At 57.0% G+C, this 21,126-nt stretch overlaps 1 protein-coding gene across 29 annotated transcripts in view; it reads right to left on the bottom strand.

Moving 5' to 3' along the window:
* NFYC (nuclear transcription factor Y subunit gamma) overlaps positions 1 to 18,841 on the bottom strand; it is a 35,434-nt gene extending 16,593 nt beyond the window's left edge. For 3 of the 29 annotated variants that reach the window (XM_035562124.2, XM_035562134.2, XM_035562123.2), the window contains exons 1-3: positions 14,875 to 15,043; positions 2,938 to 3,129; positions 1,934 to 2,046 (exon numbers count right to left, since the gene is read on the bottom strand). In XM_035562124.2, coding sequence (XP_035418017.1) covers positions 1,934 to 2,038 — 105 coding nt within the window. In that variant the 5' untranslated portion in view covers positions 2,039 to 2,046; positions 2,938 to 3,129; positions 14,875 to 15,043. Of the gene's footprint in view, positions 1 to 1,933; positions 2,047 to 2,937; positions 3,130 to 3,756; positions 3,944 to 14,874; positions 15,076 to 15,187; positions 15,252 to 16,532; positions 16,575 to 17,355; positions 17,562 to 18,126 lie in introns of those variants that run through there. The other 26 variants (XM_035562128.1, XM_035562133.1, XM_035562119.1 and 23 more) reach the window with 21 other exon arrangements.
* Positions 18,842 to 21,126: the final 2,285 nt, after the last annotated feature.

Genomic DNA, 21,126 nt, shown 5'->3' on the forward strand with positions numbered 1-21,126 from the left:
TATTTTCTTAAGCTCATTCCCTTTTAAAGAGCCCCGTGAGGTTTGGGCAAGCCTCAAAGAAAGATGAAGACAAAATTCCTAATTTGTAAGACTCTTAATGGTGCTAAGTATTTAACTTCCACGAACAGCAGAGCTGCAAGTAGACACTTGCACTTACAAGTGCATTGCACAAGGTACGATGCTATTAAAATCATTAGAGAAAAGAGACGGTGAGAGAAATTACAGAAATTTAAAGCTCCTTTATTCCTTTAAGGCTGACGGGCAAACGTCACATAAATCAAAATTAATACGCAAGTCCCATGGTGAAGGGAAGCATGACCACTACTGGCTACTGCCCAGCACAACAAACTTCAGGCACCAATTCTTCATCTTTTCTTTTTTCCAAATTAGGTCTCGATGTTTTCACAGGCCACTTCTAACTCACTGTGGAGCTGAAGCCCTGGTTTCAGCCCAGTCCCGTCTCCTATTTCTCCAAGACCACGCTACAGTCCCTTTTGTCCTGCGGGGCAGAGAACAGGGACCTCTGGTTTGTTCTTACAAAGCAGCTCCCTTCTTTCCTCCCCTGAATTCCAGCTAGCGGTGGCACCTGGCAAGTGCACAGAACCAGAGAGAACTGTGAAAAGCAGGCAAGCAGAGCAGGCTTTTCCATCAAAGAGCTGCTCTGACCTCTACTACACGGTACAAGCAGACAAGCTCCAAGGCTACTTACATGGGAGCACTTTCAATAAGATGCACAAAAAAAAAAATCAGGATTTGATTACGCTGCTGTTATCCCTTTTCCTCGCCATCTCCCCTTCAGTGTCCTCAGCTAATTTTCAGGGGCTTACTACCTCGCGATGCAATAAATAGATTCATGCAGCAGTTAAAAATTAAGCTGCCCATACTTGATAAGCTGCAGAATAAACCCCTTTCATGTGGAGATGAAGACAAACTACAGCTCTCGAACACAAGAATTCGCTGCACTGAAAGGGGAAAGTAATTAATTCTGGTTATGCATACAAAATTCTACATCTGTTTCTTTAATCAACTATCCGCACCCAGGCTGAAAAAAAGCAGCTTATCTTCAAACTCCTTGATTGGGGTTTTCACTTTGAACAGCCCGTCTTCCACTCGAGTTCTTTTGTTTCCAGTCACATTAAACGCACGGCAGCGTGCTTTCAGGACCACTGTATCACAGTGATCTATCAATCTCTCTCGAAAAGTCATTTTTATTATATGCCCTTGTTCTCAGGCACATCTCTTTTGGGGATGGAAAAAAAAAGAAGCTACTTAGTCCAATTCTTATTCTCAGCCTATACGCGATTTTTTTAATCAAACGCCTTTAAATTAATAAAGCATGTGATGATGATGCGCTTGGCATTCAAGGGAGTTTCAAGACTTCAGGCTTGTCAAGGGAAGCACTTTACTGAAAGAGGGCACGACAGTTGCATGCAGAAGTCTAAACCCAAAAATTCATTCACAAAATTGTAACTGTCTGCCAATAGCCAGATGTTTGAATTCATAACGGGGGTGGGGAGGATTAAGAGCTGTATTTTGGTAAGGATATCCTTACATGGAAGTAATGCTTGTCACAGATTTTATATTGCTGAGTTTGAACAGCAGTAAAACAGCCTGCCTACCGCGTGAGGTATGGCCTCAAATCCCTCGATCTCCCGCTGGCTAAAACGTCTGAGCAGCTACCTAAATACCTGTCCAGAAGGAGCTGAACGTGTGATGATTACATCTCGTCACGCTGTGCATCACTACATCCAGTGCCTGTCTCAGGTTCTGAGAGTTGTAGCAAGCAGTCAAAAACCCGGCTGGACGATGATCACCTTTTAGGGCCACCTCGCAGTGTGTAAACAGCCAGCCCTGCTGGATCCCACAAGCAGCAGGAACACGTCCAAACAGAGGCTTATCCTTCAGAAACAGCACAACTGGTGGAGACGCTTACCACTGTGAGGTTGCGGATCTCCTCCATGACCCGTGGCCAGAAGGACTGGAGGCTTTGCTGGGCATCGCTGTTGCCAGCTGTACCGAAGCCGCCATCTGTGGACATGCTGGTAACTGGGAGAAAAAGGGGAAAGCGAAGCGTTAGCACTGAGGGAGGGATGCAGGAGTCAAAGGCACGCACGCAGAGATCCCCAACGAATCCCAGGAGTACAGGAAGGGGCCAGCCTGGCTAATTGCCAGGAAAATTGGCAAAATAAAATATGCCAGCGCAGGTTCCAGCAACAATGTAAAAGATACTCACAGCCTCCGCAAGTATTTTTATTTAATTTTATTTATTTTTCCAAAGATTAAAAAAAGAACATATAAAAAAAGAAAAGGAACTGAAAGCAGAAATAGGCTCCTGATTCCTTCTTCGAGCTCTGCCTCTCCACAAGGAGTTACAGACCACGACCGTGCCCAGTCACAGCTCACACTCCGGTGCTCACCTGCTGTACAACCATTTATTCTGGTGCTTGCTGCAGCCAACAACAGCGCGGGACACGGCACCGAACTCCCCTCAAGGTGAAGCCAGAACGTCAATGTCAGCCTGATATTACTTCTAAAAACTGTAATTAAACAGTTTCTTCTGTGCCTGTTTGAAAGGTGTCCAGCTTGGTGGATCTGCACTGTTTTTAACACACCGGCAGGATCCTGGCTCCAGCAAGATTCCCGAGGGGCCGCGCAGCGGGCAGATGTGCCCAGCGCACACTTATATCCAGGATGGGCTGAGGAGCGGAGCCCCGCGGGACAGGGCTGGCACCTCCCATGCGCAGAGGCGTTGTGGTGAATGCCAGAAGAGTCGCTGCGTGCTTCTCTAGCAAGCAGCAGCGAGGAGCCTGTGGGTTACTGGCGTTAAACGCCCCCGGGGCCACCCAGAGCAGCTCTGAGGCTCCCCTGAACACGCCGTGAACAAACAAGGCATCCCTGCACAACCTGCAGCAGCCGTAAGGAGAGCGGCGGCGTTACCTTTTCTGTCAAGATCACGGGACGCAGACAGCTGTGCACCACCACGCAATGGCAAAAGCTAAAGTCCAAAGCGAAGGCGATCCACGAAGTCCCGTCAGCGGATCAGAGACGAACGTTGGACAATTAACTAGCTCAGCACCTTCCGCTTTCCAAGGCAGAGTCTATGAAGAGTTGCATTTTTCTTTAATTAACCTGGGAAGGATGACAAGGAGGAGCGCAGAAGATCGTATTTTCAGTCTCAAGGCAAGAGTTCAAGACAGGAAGGACGGCAGGCAAGGCTCCTATGGAAATCAGCGGCTGACAAGCTACTTGATGACTCTTCCACAACTATTTGCATGACAATACTACCCGCCCACAAACTAAGATATTTCAAGTATTTATAAGAAAATACAGGGAGATAAATATTCTACTGAAAATTTTAAATTGGCACTTGATTTCCCCCCCTTGATCTGCAGTGTCAAATACAGACAAAGACTAGTTTAGGCAGATAAATAAAAGCTAATGCTTCAGATCTGCTCTGTACTGGCAATATTTCAACACTAACACTAGACAAGGGCTTTTCTGCAACTGGGGATGCGATTCATCCCGATGACAAGCCAAATCACTTTTCAAGGCTTTATTCAGAAATACAAATGACTTGCGTTCAACCCACTTAAACGCTCTGCCGGAGTACAATGCTCTACAAAACCCCCGGAAGCAACAGGTTAAAGAAAAGGAACAAAAGCTAACGGAGCAGAGGGGAAGAAAATGCCAGCATCATCGCAGCTGTACCCCCCACCACACGCAAGGGGGAATTAAATATGTGGATTAAATACTTGCCTCTGTTGTATTCAGCCAAACTTATGAAGAAGAGCTAGGAATGGTTTCATCTAATCACCTATAATTCGGAAATCCTCCCGATTAATCCAAAAAATTGCTATCTTTGAAGCAGACCCAGGACTGATTTCAGAAGGCAGAACGAACAGCCCGATGCTTGACCAAGGGACAGCTGAGCTTCAGGTGACTGCTGAACAGGATTGTCAGGAAATTGAGTAAGAGTAGCACCAAGAATCGCCAATAGGGTGATTTTTTGGAAAAACTTATAGAAAAAATACCTATAGACACCAAGATAAAAGCCTGAACATGTTAAAACTACTCAAAACACTACTCCAGAAACAAGCCCACATTAGGACGTAGACAGATACATAAATGACTTTGAGGATGCCATTAGAGGAAGACTGAAGAGAAACGAAATACCCAAGATTTCACGCAAACCTACAGCGTTGGCTCCGTGGAACCAACTTGGATAACGAAACCATTCGTGCACAGTTAGGAAAGTTCCTTCACCCAGGGGGAAACTGCTCGTGGTGCTGACTGAGGCACAGGAAAACAAGCAAACCCCTAGGCCCAAGTCCCACGAAACACAATTAGGGTAAGAAACAAGGGTGTAAGAACAGGAGAGGTTGGGATACAGCCGCTCTGGCAGCACATGCCCCATTGGCACAGCCTGGAATACGCCCCGTGAAGGCGAGCATTTTGTTTCCAGACTCAGGAAAAAAGAAGCTGAAGGCCGAAATGCTGAGGCCTGGCCCCAAACCGCCTGGAGGTGCTTACAGAGCCCATCAGCCAGCACGTCTCAGAGCCACGCCATCCACACTCGGCAATTCGAGCTCTTCTGCTCACCGGAGCACAACGCCTTCCACAAACACTGAACTTACAAAATCCTGGGGCAGCTGACGTGCCTAAGAAGCTCACTTCGCAGGAGCACAAAGCAACCACGAGGACACTGCCGGCGTCTGCGGCTGTTTTCTTTTACACGAGATCCTCGTTGGGGCTTTCTGTAGTGGCGCGGAAAGGGGGAAGCACTCCATGGAGCTGTCTCACCTGGGATGCCTACGATCTGCACGCTCCAGCAGGAAGCTTGTACTGAAAACCCGAGCCACAGCACGACCACAAATAAAGCCCAGAGCTCTGACCTTGCAGTTCCACCCGCAGCGAGCACCCGGAGGTGTTCGGCTGGAAAACCAGCGGCTGGGAAGAGCCCAGCAGAGGCAGCAGGGCAGGAGCCGCCGGCTGCTGAACGTCCCTGGGCGAGCTGGGGAAGGGGAGCGGAGGAGAGCTCGGCCCCGCTTCGACCTGCCTCCTTTCAAGTCAGTCCCAGGCTGCCCCCGACTGAAATCGGCTGAGCCAAATCCGCTGGGCGGAGAGCAGACCGGAATGAAATTCATTTCAAATGCCTCAAATGCAAACCGCGAGCGCCCGAGGGAAGCGCTGAAAAGCCCTGAGGCTGGCAGGGAAGGAGGCACCAACTCCAGAAGGCCATCAAGAACCGCAGGCCCGTGGTGGTAGCAGAGATGTCGGGTTCTCTGCACAGCAGTCACATTCCCAGGACCAGCTTTATGGGAAAGAGCCCGCTTTATGCGGAGGCAGGGGCATGTTCCAGCCAAAGGCCCCAAAAAGACGGCTAGATCTAAAGGGAGAGGCTGAAAAGCAACGAGATGGAAATTCGGACAAACACTTTGCTTCAACATCCTTCAATTACAGCTACAAATACGAATAAAACACAAATATTTCTGAAAAATGCCACTGCGAAAAAAAAAAAAAAGCCCCCCCGCGAGATTTTACCACCATTCAAATATAGAATTACCACCTCCACAGAGCGCTTCGAACCGCCGCCGCCACCTCCCCGAAAAACCACACTCCTCTTTAAGATGCACGTGGGTTTACATCATCTGCTAGCACACAGAATTCACCAAAAAGGCTATATGAAGAAGTGGCGTTACAGAAAAGGAAAAAGCAGCAGTTCGGTTCCTTTTTTATATTTTTTTTTCTTTTTATTTTTTTAAATATACCGCCTTTAATAGCAAAGAGTAAGAAAACAACGTCACAGCGCCCAGCAAAAACCAAGCCCAGCAGTTTGAGGAATTAAACGTAGATCCACAGGGCTGAAAAGCGATTATCTAGAATAAACACTTAGTCCAGCGCTCTGCGATACGTTCGGCCCGATGCGCCCTCAGAACTGTAGCGTTCTGTTTTGGGAGCCTGTCCCTTGATTAAAAAGTAAAATGTGCAGAGCCGCACTTGCATATCTGAAGAATGAGCTCTGTGTAGCAGCAAGAGCCAGACACCTGATCCCGCCAGGAGCAGGAGGAACAATCTAGCAACCAAGAACTAGTTTCACGAGAAGAACATACACAATGTCACGTGAATTTAGCAACGCAATCCTTTAAACGCAAAGGAAGAGCCTTCGATGGATGACAAAGCCACGCAGCAGCACCCTCTGCGAGATACCGCTCTCGTTATCGCAATTACAGCGATCTGCAGCCCTGTCTTGAGGGAGCGGCGGAATGTAAAATGCAAAGTATGGATGGGGTTTGAGATGGACCAGGACAACCACCTCTGGTGTTGGCGACAACCGCGGCAGGTGAAGCTGTGCTGAGGCTGTCCCTGCGCACGACGTCGAGCCCCTCGCGAACGAATTTTAAAAGAAACCTTTGAGAAGTCACACCGATGGTCTACAGCTGCTCCCACAGACACAGCGCCTTAATGCACCGCACGTTTTCTTGCTTCAGGACCCACCCAAGGCAACGCAAGTACTTTCAAATTCACGGCCGAGCCTCCCTTCATGAAGTAAGACCAAATTTATTGCACTTACAACTCCGAGCCGCGTGTTCCCCAGACAAAGGCCCAGGAGCTCAAGTACACCGCACGGCTGGAAATACAAAGGTGCCAGAGCAACAACAACAGAGTTACTTTTACCTGCTTCGGGGGTGTAAAAATATTGTTCGAGACCGACGGCTGCTTCTTCTTCCTGAATACGCAGGCCTTGCCTGTGCAGTTACGTGAAATGGTTTTAACTAATCACGCAGGTGGGAAATTTGACCCACGGTGACAGCAGAGTTGACAGCACAGGTGGGCAGACATTTCTGCCAAACCAGCGCCGTGGATGCTGCTGTATCGATTTCTGCACCTCCCGTCCATCACAGCTCCAGCTTTGGTTAGGAAAGCGGCGAGGGCAGTGCCGACACACCACAGGGACGCACCTGGCTTCTGACACAGCAATGGGAGCGGCGTGAAAACGAGACGTCCACGTGGCCGCAGGGACCACCGCCACGGATGGGCACCCGACAGCGAGTCCTGCCCAGCAGGGAGCTCCCCAGCTAGGAAACACGGCGCTGCAGCCCCCAAAATCCTACTGGATTTGCTCCTACCAAATCCTGCCGAAGAGCCACGGGCTGCCTCCAGTGGCGCGAGCCGAGCAGACCAAGCCTGAAGCCTTGCTGCAGAGGTGTAGAAGACAAGGAGCTGCAGCACAGCGCGGAGGGCTGCAGCAGATGGGAGGATTGCTGCTGAGATTGGCGTCTGGCCCTGCTGAGGCAAAAGGAAAGGCCCAAGCCCAGCGTGCCGGGGTCAGGGGTTAGGAGAGGCGAGCTTCTGGGTCTCGACGTTTTGAGCAATTCCGTGAGAAAAACCAGTGGACGTGCACCCCGGGAACTGGGCTCGGAGACAGCCAGGCCGGCGCGTGCAGCCACCTCTCCCACGTGCCCAGTGCCTTCCGACAGGAGGAATCCTGAATCCTTTCAGCACGCGCGTCCGGCCGAGCCGCGCTTCCAGTTCCGACACGTCAACGAGGCAGCAGAGAAGAGACCTTGCCTAGAAAACACTGCCTGAACGAGGGCATGGGGGGGACGCCGGGGGAAACCACATTCAAAGAGCTATATATAGCGGGGCTTGGAAACCAGATCCGCTGTGAACGAAAACCAGTATCCCACACCGTAACGAAAAGGAGGCAGAAACCCACCAGGCAAGGAACCAGACGTTACCCCCACCAAGACGTGCACAGCTTCTGCTGCGGTGCCGGAACAGAGCACCTCACACACCGCCACATTTAAGGCTGAGTGATCAAAACACAGCAGCGCCAGCACAATTTCACTCGCTGTGGCACGCGCACTCCAGGTTGCTCACAGCTCAGGCTACAACGGGAAACAAACTTCACCATAAGCTGAACGGATTTGATGAATACTCGGAAAGGGAGAAACAGAGCGCTGGCAGCAGAAGGCAGCAGCGCGTTCCCTCCCCTGTGCCAGCACTGGGATCTGCCAGGGTGCACGGGCAACGGGACCAGGGCTTCTTCCCCTAAAACCACTCCCCTCATTTACCCCAGCCGGCCTAAGCAGCCTCTGACCTTCGGCCTCAATCTCCTTAGGATCCCCTTAACCATCCCATGTTTCTTCTTCTTTGTTGTTTTTGCCCCCTGCGGCCTTACAATATATTTACTGATCAGGCTTACGTTAACTAAGCAGTCAGACCTTGTTAAAGACCTGCAACTTGTTAAATAAAAATAAAAATAAAGATCAGCAACTTGTTAAATCGCTGCGTTTTACGATGATTTTTTTTGCAGATAAGCTTGGGGCAACATCCGTCCTAGCCAACGCCTACATGGGATTGCCCTAGAACTGCCTTCCCAACGTACATCCATGCCGACCTACATCCACCTTGGCCTCATTTGAAGGCACCTTTGGAGGAAGCAGGGTGCTTTGTAAAACGGATCAACTCCCACCTTACGGGTACAAATTTATTTAGCTGCTTTCACCGTACGCGAAACCCTCAGGCCACAATCCTTGAATTCCAGCCATAGATGAAGCGGTCCAGCTCCACCTCACCACTACGATGTGGAAAACGCTCAGAGGACAACACAAAATTGACCGTGCCACTACAAGCACACCACAATTACTTCAGCGCGTCGCGGCAGTGATGCTGCTGTCATTACAGCGTAAGAACTACTATCCACCTATTGCGCACGGGTAACAAATTCCAAATGAACTTAATGCTAAAATATGGGCCAAAATCATTTACCCCAAAGATATGGGAGCTCTTTTCCGCTCCTGTAAGACAGGGCTAAATATCTCAGGCGGCCTTTCGGGTAGTGGGAGAAGCTTACAAGGTTCTGAAGCCCCGCTCCGGACGAAAACACAAACTTTTAACTTTCAAAGCAAATCCAAGAGGCTTTCTGCAAAACCAACACGATTCGAAATCCAAGTGCTTCCTTCCAGCGCGCCGTCACAAGAAGCTTCTGCAACTCCTCAGCTTTATTTTCAACCTTTCCCTTTCGCTGCATCACACACACGGTCCCTACGCACAGCTGGGACCCCAACCCGCTGGTCCCGGCTGACGGGAGGATCATTCCGGGGCGCCGGACAAGGCGCACATTTGTAGATTTCTCTGGTGGTCAGGAGAGTTAAATCCCGGACTAAATTACCTGTGGAGGGCACCGAGTACTTCTTGCCTAAGGTTTTTAAGGGAAGGTTGCACAAACAAGTCAGGAAGGGCTCACGTCGAGTTGATCTTGCCTTGGGGCAGCAGCACAAACAGGATGACCTCTTCGGGTGTCTTCCAGCCCTTTCTTCTCGGAGCACCTGGCAGTACATATTTTATCTTCAAAGCACCGTTTGAACACTAACTCCCTAACGCCTCCAACACGTTACTTCTGGTCTCATTCCTCCGAGGCACAGCATTTGATTGAAGCCCAAAGGAGCTGCGAAGCCAAGGAGAGGAGCCCGGACTGCCACCTCCAAGGCACAGCTCCCCGAACCCACCACGCTGCGTGGGCAGCCAGCGGGGCCAAACCTGCTTTGGGACACCCACCGCCCATCTGCCACCACCGGCAGCGCCGCTGGGCTTTGGGGCTTTTGCTGCTGCCACCCCTGCGCCCTCTCCAACCCCAGCACCAATCCTGCTCCTCCCTGCGGGAGGCGGCAGGCGCGAGGAACCGACCTGAATTCATTCATGCAAAGCAGAAACTGCCCCGATAACCTCTCCGATACCGCGTTCGATATGGAATTACAGCCCGGATCTTGCAGAGAGCTCCACCAAACCACCACCAAGCCCAAACCTCCCGCTGGACGCGGCGCTGGCTGGGCAGGCTCGGCAGGAACGAGAACCGCCGCTGCAAACTGCTTCGGGGACACGGGACGAGGGAATATCCCACAGCGCCCAGAGAAAACGTGGTGAGCTCCGTACCTTCATGCAGGAGACAGCGTGACCTAGCAGGTAAAGGCAATCGCTACGGCACACAATGGGACGCGGCAGTCTCAGGCAGGCCGTTGTCAGTTGGCTTCGCTCCTTCAGGAGAACGAAAATCCCAGGAATTGTACCCACTTTTATAAAACCTGAGGTTTCTCTTTGCAATGCACTAAGTACCTAACAGCACTGCTAAAAGCCCCCTGCCCGGTGGCAGTCCTCATTAAATCGTGCACAGAAAGACTGAAGACACACACAGACTATTTTTAATTCTGGGCAGGGTTTTGTGCCTGCACATAAATACACCCGAGGCTTGTACGAGAAAGCCACGAGAAGGATGGCATGGCACAGAAACCACACTACAAATTGTGAGCTGGCCTCGCCACGGCGCTGCACCAAGCCAAAAATCGAGGCTGCAAATATTAAACCACCACAAAAAAAAAAAAAAAAAAAAAAAACCAACGCTGGACTAGTTTTCTTTTAAAAGTTAAAGCAAACAAAATAATCTGAATTGCTGTTTGCACTGGTTATTTTACTTCCCTTTCTTCTTTGACTGAAAGAGCACAAGGGTCACACTTGATATTTGGTATTTCAACAGTTAAACATTATTAAATAGTTGCCCTTCGCAGTGCAATTTTGGCAGGCAGGCGCACAGAGCAAGAAGCAAAGGAAGAAAATTCCCAGACAAATAATAACAAGTGTCTACGATGAACCCTGCTGGCTCTCCAGCTCCTAAATTAAACATCCAGCAGAAATGGAAAAGCTCTTTTAAGTGAAGAGCGTTCGAGTCAGGCGAGTCTGCTTCACACAACAACGCAGCTGGCACGCACCAGAACAAGGCTGCAGATCGGGTGCTTCGCTTCAGAGCCTCAGACCTCAAGGAACCTCGAACAAAATCGTACCGCAGCCTCGTACGTGTAAGAGATCTTACAAGCCACGCACCTCACGATGCACCTCCCGCTCCTGGAACACGTACATTTTGTTTGCTCCCCTTTACCCATAGTCCTAACGGGGATGCCACGGAAAACGTGACACCGAGCTCACCTGACCAAGTTTTGCACTGCCTCAGTGTTCAAGAGCTGCGTCTGCGCTTGCACGGAGCACACCGGGGAGAAACGCGGAGCGGCTCCTTGCTCTCAGCATCTCCCCAGGCCCGTACTTTACGGGGACGACATTTCGCACCGCGGCAGCGGCAGGCACTCGCCAAACACACGTGCTTGTCGCACAGCCGGCCGTGTACGACACGAAGGCACGCGGCGTATTAATAACCCAAAGCTGAAGTCGGGCAAAAATATTTCCAGAACCATAGGCACTGTTTTGGCACCAGCAGCGTTAAAGTGAAAGGCTTCACGTTCAGAAAGCAGCTTCACGTTGAGAAAGCCCTACGAATATTTTGTAGCCCAGTGCCTGCTTTCAGCTTTTGGGGCACCTGCTCGGTGTCCACCAACAGCCAGGTACCCCTTGAAGTCCCAATGGCTCCCCAAAGCTGCTCTTTAGCAGCATTTTGGGTACTACGAGCGGGGTCTCACCTGGCGCTTGGGCGGATTTGCCCATGTTTTAGGCGACAGAAGTCCTGATCACATCACGCACGCGTTTCTTCCACCGCTTTGAAGCACAAGGAGGACGCCTGGTTAGCACGGATCGAACAGACACAGCCTGGGAATTTGCTGTTAAGCCGCAGTCCTGGAACATTCTGAATGATTTATAAATAACGCCGCATGAAATTACGAGCTTCTGTGCAGCGAGTCCTGCGAGTGCCCTCACATTTTCTCATCCTTTCGATACCCTCACGGTTTAAGCGGCTGAGGAAGCCGAACCGGGTGCTCGCTGGGCAGCGGCTGGATCGGAGGGCGGTCATCCGACGCTGCGCCCACACGCAGGGGCTGCAGCACGCCGAGGGCAAGGTTGTGCTTCAAGCCGAGCGCGGCCCTGAGCACCGCACGTTTCTGTGCTCTTCTGCTGCATTTCTAGGCTCGGCCACCGCCACGCTGCTGGAGAGGGAAGAGGGCAAGGCAGAAAGCGCGATTAAAACCGCACCGCGGCAGCTCCAGCAGCGGATACAACCTACAGAACACGAATGACAACCGTGAGTTATTCGCAAAAGCTTTACAGCAGAGCGAGAGGCTGTACCAGCTGTAACCAGGCACGTCAGCTGAGAACCTTGTTAGTCCTCATAGAAAATTAAGTGAGCATCCAGCTTTCAGGGGCTGCAGGGTCATCAGGACGCTCAGCGTTCCTATTTCCCTCCTTACTCAATTTTATGAGTTCAATTATCGAATGGCATCTTGCAAAATTAAAAACTATTATTGCTGTAGACGCAAGCACAAGCCTTCTGCCACCACCCAAGACCAGAAAATCTTGCCTCAGTGAAGCACAGCCTACGCTGCTCAGCGGGCAGGCAGGATGGGGCGCGCAGGCCCTCTTGTTTTTAAACGATCCTGTGCTATAAACATGCAAATCTTTCGGGTCACCGTCAGTGAACGAAGGAGACAACTGAAAGTGACCCACTTCGATTCCCCAGGAAGTGACCGAACACGACAGCAAGCCGGAGGCAGCTGAAGAAAATCCCCCAAGTGAGATCTCAGCACACAGAAATATTTTTTTTTTTTTTTTTCAGAAGAAAAAAGACAACACACGACAAAAAAAAAAAAACTTCCTGGAGCTCCTGGGGAGCTTTGGCAGCGATCCTGAGGGTTGGTTGATGCTGCAGCCGGTGCCCCTTGTAACAGTCGCTACGGTTTTCTGACCCTCGAAGGCACACAGTAAATTGTCCTTTTTTTTTTTTTTTTTTTTTTTTTTTTTTTTTTTTTTTTACCAAAACGGTAAGGGAAGAGTTTAAGTGGACAACCATTCAAATTTAATTCACTTACCACACCGGCAGCCTGATATGCCCCGGAATTAGGAAACCGCTTCACGTGCCCGCGCTACCGGAATGCGGATGCCTCGACATCCCAGAAACGCAGGACCCCAGCCCGATTAACAACCAAACTAAGAAGGAACTCTGCTCCGGCTGAAAGGTGGCCTCCTGCGGGCACCACCTCCCTCCCACTCGCCCACCGCCAGGAACATCCCACTGGGATCTCCTCCTCCAAACCTTTGCTGCTTGCAGCCGAGGCAGCATAAAAAATAAGCACGGAGAAGTCCCTCAAAGAAAACCAAGAGCCTGGCTCCTGAGCCTGCTCGCAACGGGGCCCGGGCAGCACAGCAACCCCGCCGAGCAGAGCGAGGGGGGGTACGGGGACCGTCCTCACCCTTACGGGGCCACGAGAAAGTCAGCGACTCGTGGAGTTTGTTACCAAATCCCTTCCCAAGCTTCGTGGCTTTCCTGCTGCTTTTCACCCGTGACGATCAGGCAGCACCTTTCCTTACGCCTCTGTGGCCTTTGGCAAGCTCCGGCAGTGAAACGCGGTTAACGCTGGCCGTAATGAGGACTTCTGCAGGATTTCTTATTTCCACGAAGGCAGCCACACGTTCCCTCGCCTTCTGCTACCCCGCAAAGGCGCGCAGCAGCCCAACGCGCCCTCGTTTCAAGGAAAAACACCTTAAAACGTCTCCTTTCTGCCCGAACGGCGCTGGCGACGGGCTCCATCCCCACAGCACATCCCGCACCTCTGCCCGACGGCCTGCCGCAGAACTGGCCGCTACCGGGGCGTCCTGGAGAAAGCACCGCCGCCGGCAGACCGCTTACGGTAACGGGGTTTCACCCTGCCCCCTTCTCGGATCTGAAACCGGCACCACACACCGAAAGCCACAGGGCCCTGCCTGCGACAAGGCGACGTCGTTCGCCGGTCTGAATTCGGACTGAGACAGCCGAGACGACGCCCGAAGGCTGCCACAGCTCGGGGAGCTCCCGGCTTGAATCCAGCGCCGAGAGGCAGCCCTCGCTCGCAGCGGGCGGGCTCAGCACCCGCGTTCGTTTCTCTACCGACCCTCCGGCGAGGCGCCGAGCAGCGCCAGCACCCCCGGCGCCCCCAGCAGCAGCTTTCAGGCCAGCCACCAGCAGGTTCGGGGAAGAAAAAGGCCCGAGAGAGCAGGGCTGCGAGTGCCCGCGGCACGTCACGGGGCTCATTCGGCGCGGCAAGGACACCCAGCACCCCCCGGCACCCCCCGGCACCCCCGTCCCTGAGCAGAGCAGGAGGAATCCCTGCCCCGTGCCCCGACTCCCGGCAGCAACCCCCGTCCGTGTCCGTTCCCGCCTGCGGCCGATCCCCGTGCCCCCGGTGCCCCGGGGCGCAGCCCCGTTTCCTCACCTCTTCTTCTTTATTTATTTATTTATTTATTTATTTATTCCCCGCCGAAGTGCCGCCGACAAACTTTGTCCTTCCCCCCCCGGGGGGCCGTGCCGCCTCAAGGTCACCGGTGCCGCCGAGGGGGCGGCCTGGCGCTGCCCCCCCTCCCGCTGCGGGGGCCCGGCCCGGCCCGGCCCGTGGGGGGGGGAGCTCGGGGGCTGCCGCTGAAGCCCCGGTTGCCGCCGGCCGGGTCCCGGGAGCCGTTCGCCGGCCCGGCCGTGCTGCGGCACCCGGTGACCTTCAGCGGGGAGCCGCACAGCGGGGCTGCGGCCGCTCGCTGCGGGCCCTACCGGGGGACCGCGGCCCCGCCGCCACCCCCCCTCCCCCCGCGATGCTCCGGTTCTACCGGGGCCGGCTCCGGGAGGCCGGACACCGCCGGCGGGGCCCCCCCCCGCGGCTGGGCGGCGGCACCGGGGAAGGCGCTGCCGGTTGCTGCCCCCCCCCCTCCGTGCGCCCCCCCCGCCCCCCCGCACTCCCGTTACCGGCCCCGGTGGGCGCAGGGCGCGGCCGGCGGCGCCCCCCCCTCCGCCGCACCGGGCCCCACCGGGGCTCGGCCCCGGGCCCCGCCGCCGCCGCCCCCCCCCCCCCCCGACCCCAACCCCGCCGCCGCCGCTCGGCCCCGCGCCCCCCGCCGCCGTGCTCGCCTTACCGGGCCGCAGGAGGCTCGGGGCCCGATCTCCGCCGCGCAGGGAACGGCGGCGGCGCGGCGCGGGGGGTGCCGGCGGTGCCCGCCATGGCTTCGTCTTTGAGCTGACCCCTGCCCGCCGCCGCTCCGCGTCCCCGCCGCACCGGGGCCGCCGGCCCCTTTAAGGGCCGCCGCTCAGCCTACCCTGCTGCGCCCGCCCAGCCCGCGCCGCGCGCGCCCATTGGCTGAGAGCCGCCGGGGGGAGCCGCGGCCCCGCGCGCTCATTGGCTGCCGCCGGCGGCGCAGCCCGGCCGCCCGCTTCCTGTTTTCAAGTTACCTTGAGAGGCGGCGCAGGGGTCAGAGCGGAGCCCGGCCGCGGCCCCTCGGCGGCGCGGCCCCGCCCCTCGGCTCCTATTGGCCGCCCGGCTCCCGGCCAGGCACGCGGAGGGGGCGGGGCGACGCCGCCGATTGGCCCGCGCGGCTGTCGCTCAGGGGGCTTATCCCCCCCGCCCCTTCCAGCGGCGCGTCCCGGGGCGCGGGGTCAGGGCCGGGGGGGGGGGGGGGGGGGGGAAGATAAATTAAATAAATATAATAAATAGAATACAAAAATATATGTAAATAAAATTTAAAAAATAAAAATACGAATATAAAAATATTGTTATAAAATATGAATATAAAATACAATAAAATAAATTTGAAAGAAAATATAAAAATTATATTAAAAGAAAATAAAATATAAAAAATAAATAAAATAAACCACAGTAAAGGCCGCTTCCCAGGCTGCTCCCTGCCTCACTGGGGCTGCCCCGCAGCCCCCCGGCAGCACATGGGCACCAATACGACTGCTTATTATTATTATTATTCTTATTGTTATTATTATTGTTATTAATTATTATTATTATTTAATTTCTGGAGTCACGGCGGGCAGCTGAGCTCCAGAACCACCCCAATCCCACGCCAAGGGCCTCACGAGGCTACAGGAAGGCGCGTGGGAGGCGATCGGCCCCGCGCCGTCAGGCGGGGCTCTCAGGGGAGCGGCAGCGACGTTACCGGGGTGCCACAAGGAGCACGGCACCGAACACGGGGCACCTCCCGGAGGCGCGAAGCCACCGGGGAACCGGCCGGCACCGCAGGGCCAGCGCCCGCCTCAAGGTCACGCAGCCGCCCGGGAGCCGGCTGCCCCCCTCACCGCCTCGTCCCCGCTTGGGGTACAGAGCCCCGCGAGGCGCCACGGTCTGCTCTGCCCAAACCTCTGCGTTCCTCCCAAATACACCTGAATCCTCCACCTGCTGTGCTCGGCAGCCCAAGGTCACGGGCACCCGCCAGCGCCCCAAGCGAGCCCTGCTGACGGAGGCACGAGCAGCAGGAGGATGCCCGGCGGCAGCGGGGTTACACCGGGCTGCGTCTGCCCCTGACCAACGCCTGGAGGCCGGCATCAGGACACGGCAAACGCGGCCCCAGTCGGGGCGGCCTGGGCCAGGAACCTCCCCTCGTCTACAAAGGGCACAGCTCAGCCTGCAAAAGGACACAGCGGGGCCGGGGGGGACGGCTGGCGAGTCACGGCTGGCGGCCTGAGGTCCCATTTCCGGACGTAAGGCCGGGGAATTAACCCCGTGCCCGCAGCCCGCTGGGCTCGGCGGCTGCGACTCCATCCCAACGGCTGCGGGACAGGGCGCGCGTACCGACAGACGCCCGGGGACGGCTTAATCCGAGGAGAGGCAGCGCTGGGAGCAGCGACAGGCCCCGACGGGGCGCCGGGACCCCCCCGCTCCTTCCCCCGGGAGCACCGTGAAGCCCGTCACGGCCCCGGCCCGGCAGCCGCCAACCGCGGCCTCGTGCTGCCCACGGCGCTGCCCCGCCTCGCACCGGCAGGGCCCGGGAGGGAACGGGAAGGGAACGGGGCCGGGGCCCGAGCAGCTCCCGCCCGCCCCCAGCCCTGCTCTTGGCCCCGGGCCGCCCTCGGGCCTTGCCCCGCCTCAGGGCAGCGCCGCGGCCTGCAGGCCCCTCACCCCCCCGGGCCTAACGGCGCGCACCGGGAGGCCCCGGGCCGTTACCGGGCTTTGGCCTCTCCCTCTGGGAGACCCCCCCGGAGGCTTCCGGGGTAGAAACAGCCCCAAAAAGCCACGGAAGGGGCCAAAAACACCGCGCCCCCCCCCCCCCCCACCCCCCGTGCCCCTCCCCCGCCTCTCCCGGTCCCCCCGCACCGCCCCCAGCCCCGCGCGCGGCCCCGGCTTCCTGCCCCCTCCCCTCCCGCCCCGCGCGCGCGCGCGCGGCAGCCAATCAGCGCCTCGCTCCCCCGCGGCAGCCAATGAGCGCCGAGCTCCCCTCGCCCGCCTCCACCCCCGCGAGCCAATCAGCGGGCGCGGAGCGGCGCGGCGCGGCCAATCGGAGCCGAGCCGCCCGGGGTGGGGGCGGGGGGGGAGGCCCTGAGGGCCGCCCCCGCCCCGCGCCCCCTCCGCCGGCCGCCGCCACCGCCTCCCCCCCGCCCCTCGCCCCGCCACTCACCGGCCCCAAGGGCGCCGCGAAACCTCCGCGCCTCCTCCGCGCCCAGGGGGCCCGCGCTGCCCCCGGGCCCGGCTGGCGGGCGGCGGGAGGGACACGGAGGGGGAGGGGGGGGGGCGGCGGGAGCCCGGCGAGCGCCCAGCGGCCGCGGAACAAGATGGCGGCGGCGCCGTGAGGCGGCTCGGGAGGGCGCCCCGCCCCTTCCCCTTGCGCCGACGCAGCGCGCAGGCGCGTGACCCGCGCCGAGGTCTCGCGAGAGTTCGCAGCGAGGCGGCGGCGGCGGCGGCGGCGGCGGTCGGGAGAGGGGGGAGCGGCGGGGCCTGCACCGGGCCTAGGCCGCAGCCGGTCCCGTCAGGCCCCGGCCCGTGAGGCCCGGTGCGGTCCGGCGAGGCCTTGCTGGGCCCTGTGACGGGAGGGCTCGGCTCCTCCGTAGCCCCCCCGTTATCCCGGGGCTTCCCCCGGTCCCCCTGTCACGGCAGCGCCCTGCCCGAGTCACCCCGGCCCCTCACGGGGCCCCGCGGCCCTGTCAGGGAACGCCCAGGGGCCGCCGCTGAGGTGACTGGCGGGCGGCAGCGGCTTTCCCGTGAAGAAACGCCGCCTTGCTGCCCGAGTCGCGGCTGATTTATTTATCACGACAGAGATAACCCGGCGGTCGTGTGCCCGGGGTGCCGTTCGCCATGGGGAAGCCCGGTCCCGTGCGGCTGCTTCGCTGCCCCGGCCCCTCAGTGGTGGTAAAAACAAACAAACAAACAAATAAACAAACAAAAAAACAACCGGGGACGTGAGGCCTCCGGTAAAGCAGCTCGCCGCGGGCCTTGCGCCCTGCACCGGAGGAGCGGGGGCCCTGCCGCCTGCCGCACACCCGGGCAGAGGGCAGGCTCCGTCGCGCGGCCTCTGCCCAAACGGAGCCGTCGGGCCGGATCTCCGCGGCCACGCGCTCTGGTTGCAAAGCTGGGCTGCCCCCGGGGGCCGCGTGCTGACGCTGAGGAGGGAGACGTCTCGCGGCAAATCCCTGCAGCTTTAGTGGAAGTCCTGCGGCTTGGCGACTTCCAGGGCGCTCGCCGAGGCGCGGAAGCCAAGAGCGATAACACGCCTGCCGCGGGGTTGTTTTTCTTCCCCTCCCCGTTCTCACGAGCGCCCGGCTAAGTCTCCTTCGGCTGCAGCGACCGGGAGCGGGGCTCCGCGGGGCCCCTTGTCGAAATGACTCATTTTATAAAGCAATTAGCCAGAACTGCCGCTGGCTTTGCTGCCGGGCGCAGCTGCCAAACAGCCAGCTGTTCCTCCTGCCGGGGAGCAGGCCCCGCTCGCGGGGTTCCTCCCCGCCCAGCCCTTCTCCCCCGGACTCTTTGTGGGTCCGTGCTGCCCCGTTTCCTCCCCACCTGCTCTCCCGGCAGCAATGGCTGCATTGTGCGGAGCAGCCCGGCTTCCCCGAGGAGCGCAGCCGTCTGCGGACACAGAGCTCTCTGTGTCAGCCCGCCCGAAACGCAGAACAGCCAAAAAAAAATAAATAAATAAAAGAAAACAGGAAAAAAAAAAAAAAAGCTTTTTTTCCACTCTCCGTTTTATTGGTGCTTGCATAATTTTATTTTTTTTTTTTTGTGGTTTGCTGATTTCACGCTTAGCGCCATCTGCTACCTGCTCAGCCAATTCCTGTGCCAGCCACCAGACCCAGAGGAGCTGTAGCGAACCCCGGCAGGTTTTAGAAGGCCCGGACCCGTTTGACACCTCAGAAATGGGAAAAATCGGAAAGCTGAGAGCAGGGGCTGCAGCCTGGCCCTCCCCGAGGCAGCCCTCTGCCGTCCCAGCCCACCACAGCAGGCCTCGACTAACCCCAAACCAGCTGCGGCTTTGGGGCAGCCATCCCCCGGCAAAGAAATGAGTAGAAAATTAAAATCTGGATGTAAATGACGGGTTGGCATCCGCCTGGACCTGGACACACCCCGCCTTGTAAATCGGGGGGGGGGGGGGGGGGGGGGAGAAGCTTTTTAGGGCCAGATCTTATCAAACAGATAACGTTCGATATCTAATCAGATTGTGTTTAATTCCATTTCAGTAACCCTGCACTCGGACACGCGTGTTTTCGGAGGATCTTTAGAAACCTGGGGCGCTGGAAGGAAAACCGCGAGAGGTTTAGCAGCAGGACAGAGCGCGGCTCGGCTGCTGCCAAAGGATCCCTTGGGAGACCAGGAGAGGGGAGGGACCCGGTGCCACCCCCTGCCGAAAGGACCGTGGGTCACGGCAGCTGGGGAAGCTCAAACCCCGGGTTCCCTCGGTGCCCCCAGCACCCTGCCGAGCTGCTCAGCACCTTATTTCCTCGCCCGAGGGCGGCGTGCAGCCCAGAGCGCAGCAGCTAACGGGACACGCTGCGGGGGGGGCGTTTGCACCCGAACCGGTGCCAGGGCTGCAGAGCGGGTACCTGCCCAGCCGCGTTTTGCAGATTTTTTTTTTTTTTTTTGCAGAATTCATTAAAAAAAAAGTAAGCAAAACCCAACCTGGAGTTACGAAATCTGTCAACCTTAAGAGCTGCGAAGGAGCTGAGCCGCCCAGCCCCGACCTGGCCCTGCCAGCACCGGGCCGAGCGCGCGGCGCCCTGCGAGGAGCTGGGATCCAGCTCGGCTCGGCCGAGCACCGCAAAGCCGAGCCCTGTGAGTCCTCTTCTGTCACCCCTACAGGAGTAATGGCATTAAAAAAAAAAAAAAAAACAACAAAAAACCCTTTTCCCCAGTGCAAACCCAAAACCTAGAGGGGGAAGTGGCGAGGATCCGACAAGGGGAGCTCCTTGGGGAACCACGCGGCGTCGGTGAGGGTCCCGGAGCAACCTGCCAGGAGGAGAAAAACCCAGAGAGGCGGTGCGGGAGCTTCGCGCCAGCCACGCTGCGGTTCGCTGTGATTTTATAAGTCGTGGTTTATCATCGGAACACGGCAGGCAAAAAAAAAAAAACAAAAAAAAACACACAAAACAAACCAAGCAGCTGCTGGAGGGAGACGGGAGCAGCCTTCCACCAGCGAGGCACGTGTTGTCGCTATCTCTTCCCCGGAACGGATTCGTTCCCAGAAGCGACGCCGTCCCCGCTGCAGCCTCGTTTGATGGACTGGCCTTTCCTACGGAGGTATTTTCAGCTGGTTTTTCTAAATATTACTCATAAAGGCCCCCCTCCAGACAACCTCTCTCCCTCCCCGAGTTTGTTTATACGCTTTGAATTCTGTTAGGAAACCGTCTCCCTACTTCAGCTCTGTTTTATCCGCGTTGCCATATTTAGTTCTTTCAGCTATTCCTGCTCCTCGCCCAGCTCTCCCCGCACAGCACCGGGACCTGCTGAGTCCCCGCGTCCCCTTCCCCTCCGGCACCCCGAGGGGCTTTTCTCCCCCATCCTCCCCACACCCACAGACGCCCGTTGCACCTTTCCACCCACCGAGTCCCAAATCACCCCCCAGACCCGGCACGGGGACACTTGTAGGGGCTTTGCCCACGAGGGCCGGGGGTTCGGTGCCGGCCGCAGCCCCGTGCCCCCCTCACGGCGCGGTGGGGAGCCCGGGGAAGGCCGAGCGCGGCGTTATTTTAGGGAGGGACAGAGTTAAAGCGGGCGAAGGAGGGTTCCCTCGCGGCACGTGGCTGCCATGCCAGCCGCGGTGCGCAGCCTGCGGAGGCAACGCAGGGAACGCGCGGGAGGAATTTGCCATGAGGACAGCGAGTCGCTGCTCCGAGGGAAATTAGCGCGCGCATTCGGAGAGCCAAGGTGAGTCCAAGGGCAGCGCGGGCACCGGGGCCGCCTC

The sequence above is a fragment of the Cygnus atratus genome, chromosome 23 (assembly GCF_013377495.2).
Source record: "Cygnus atratus isolate AKBS03 ecotype Queensland, Australia chromosome 23, CAtr_DNAZoo_HiC_assembly, whole genome shotgun sequence".
NCBI classification, from domain to species: Eukaryota; Metazoa; Chordata; class Aves; order Anseriformes; family Anatidae; genus Cygnus; species Cygnus atratus.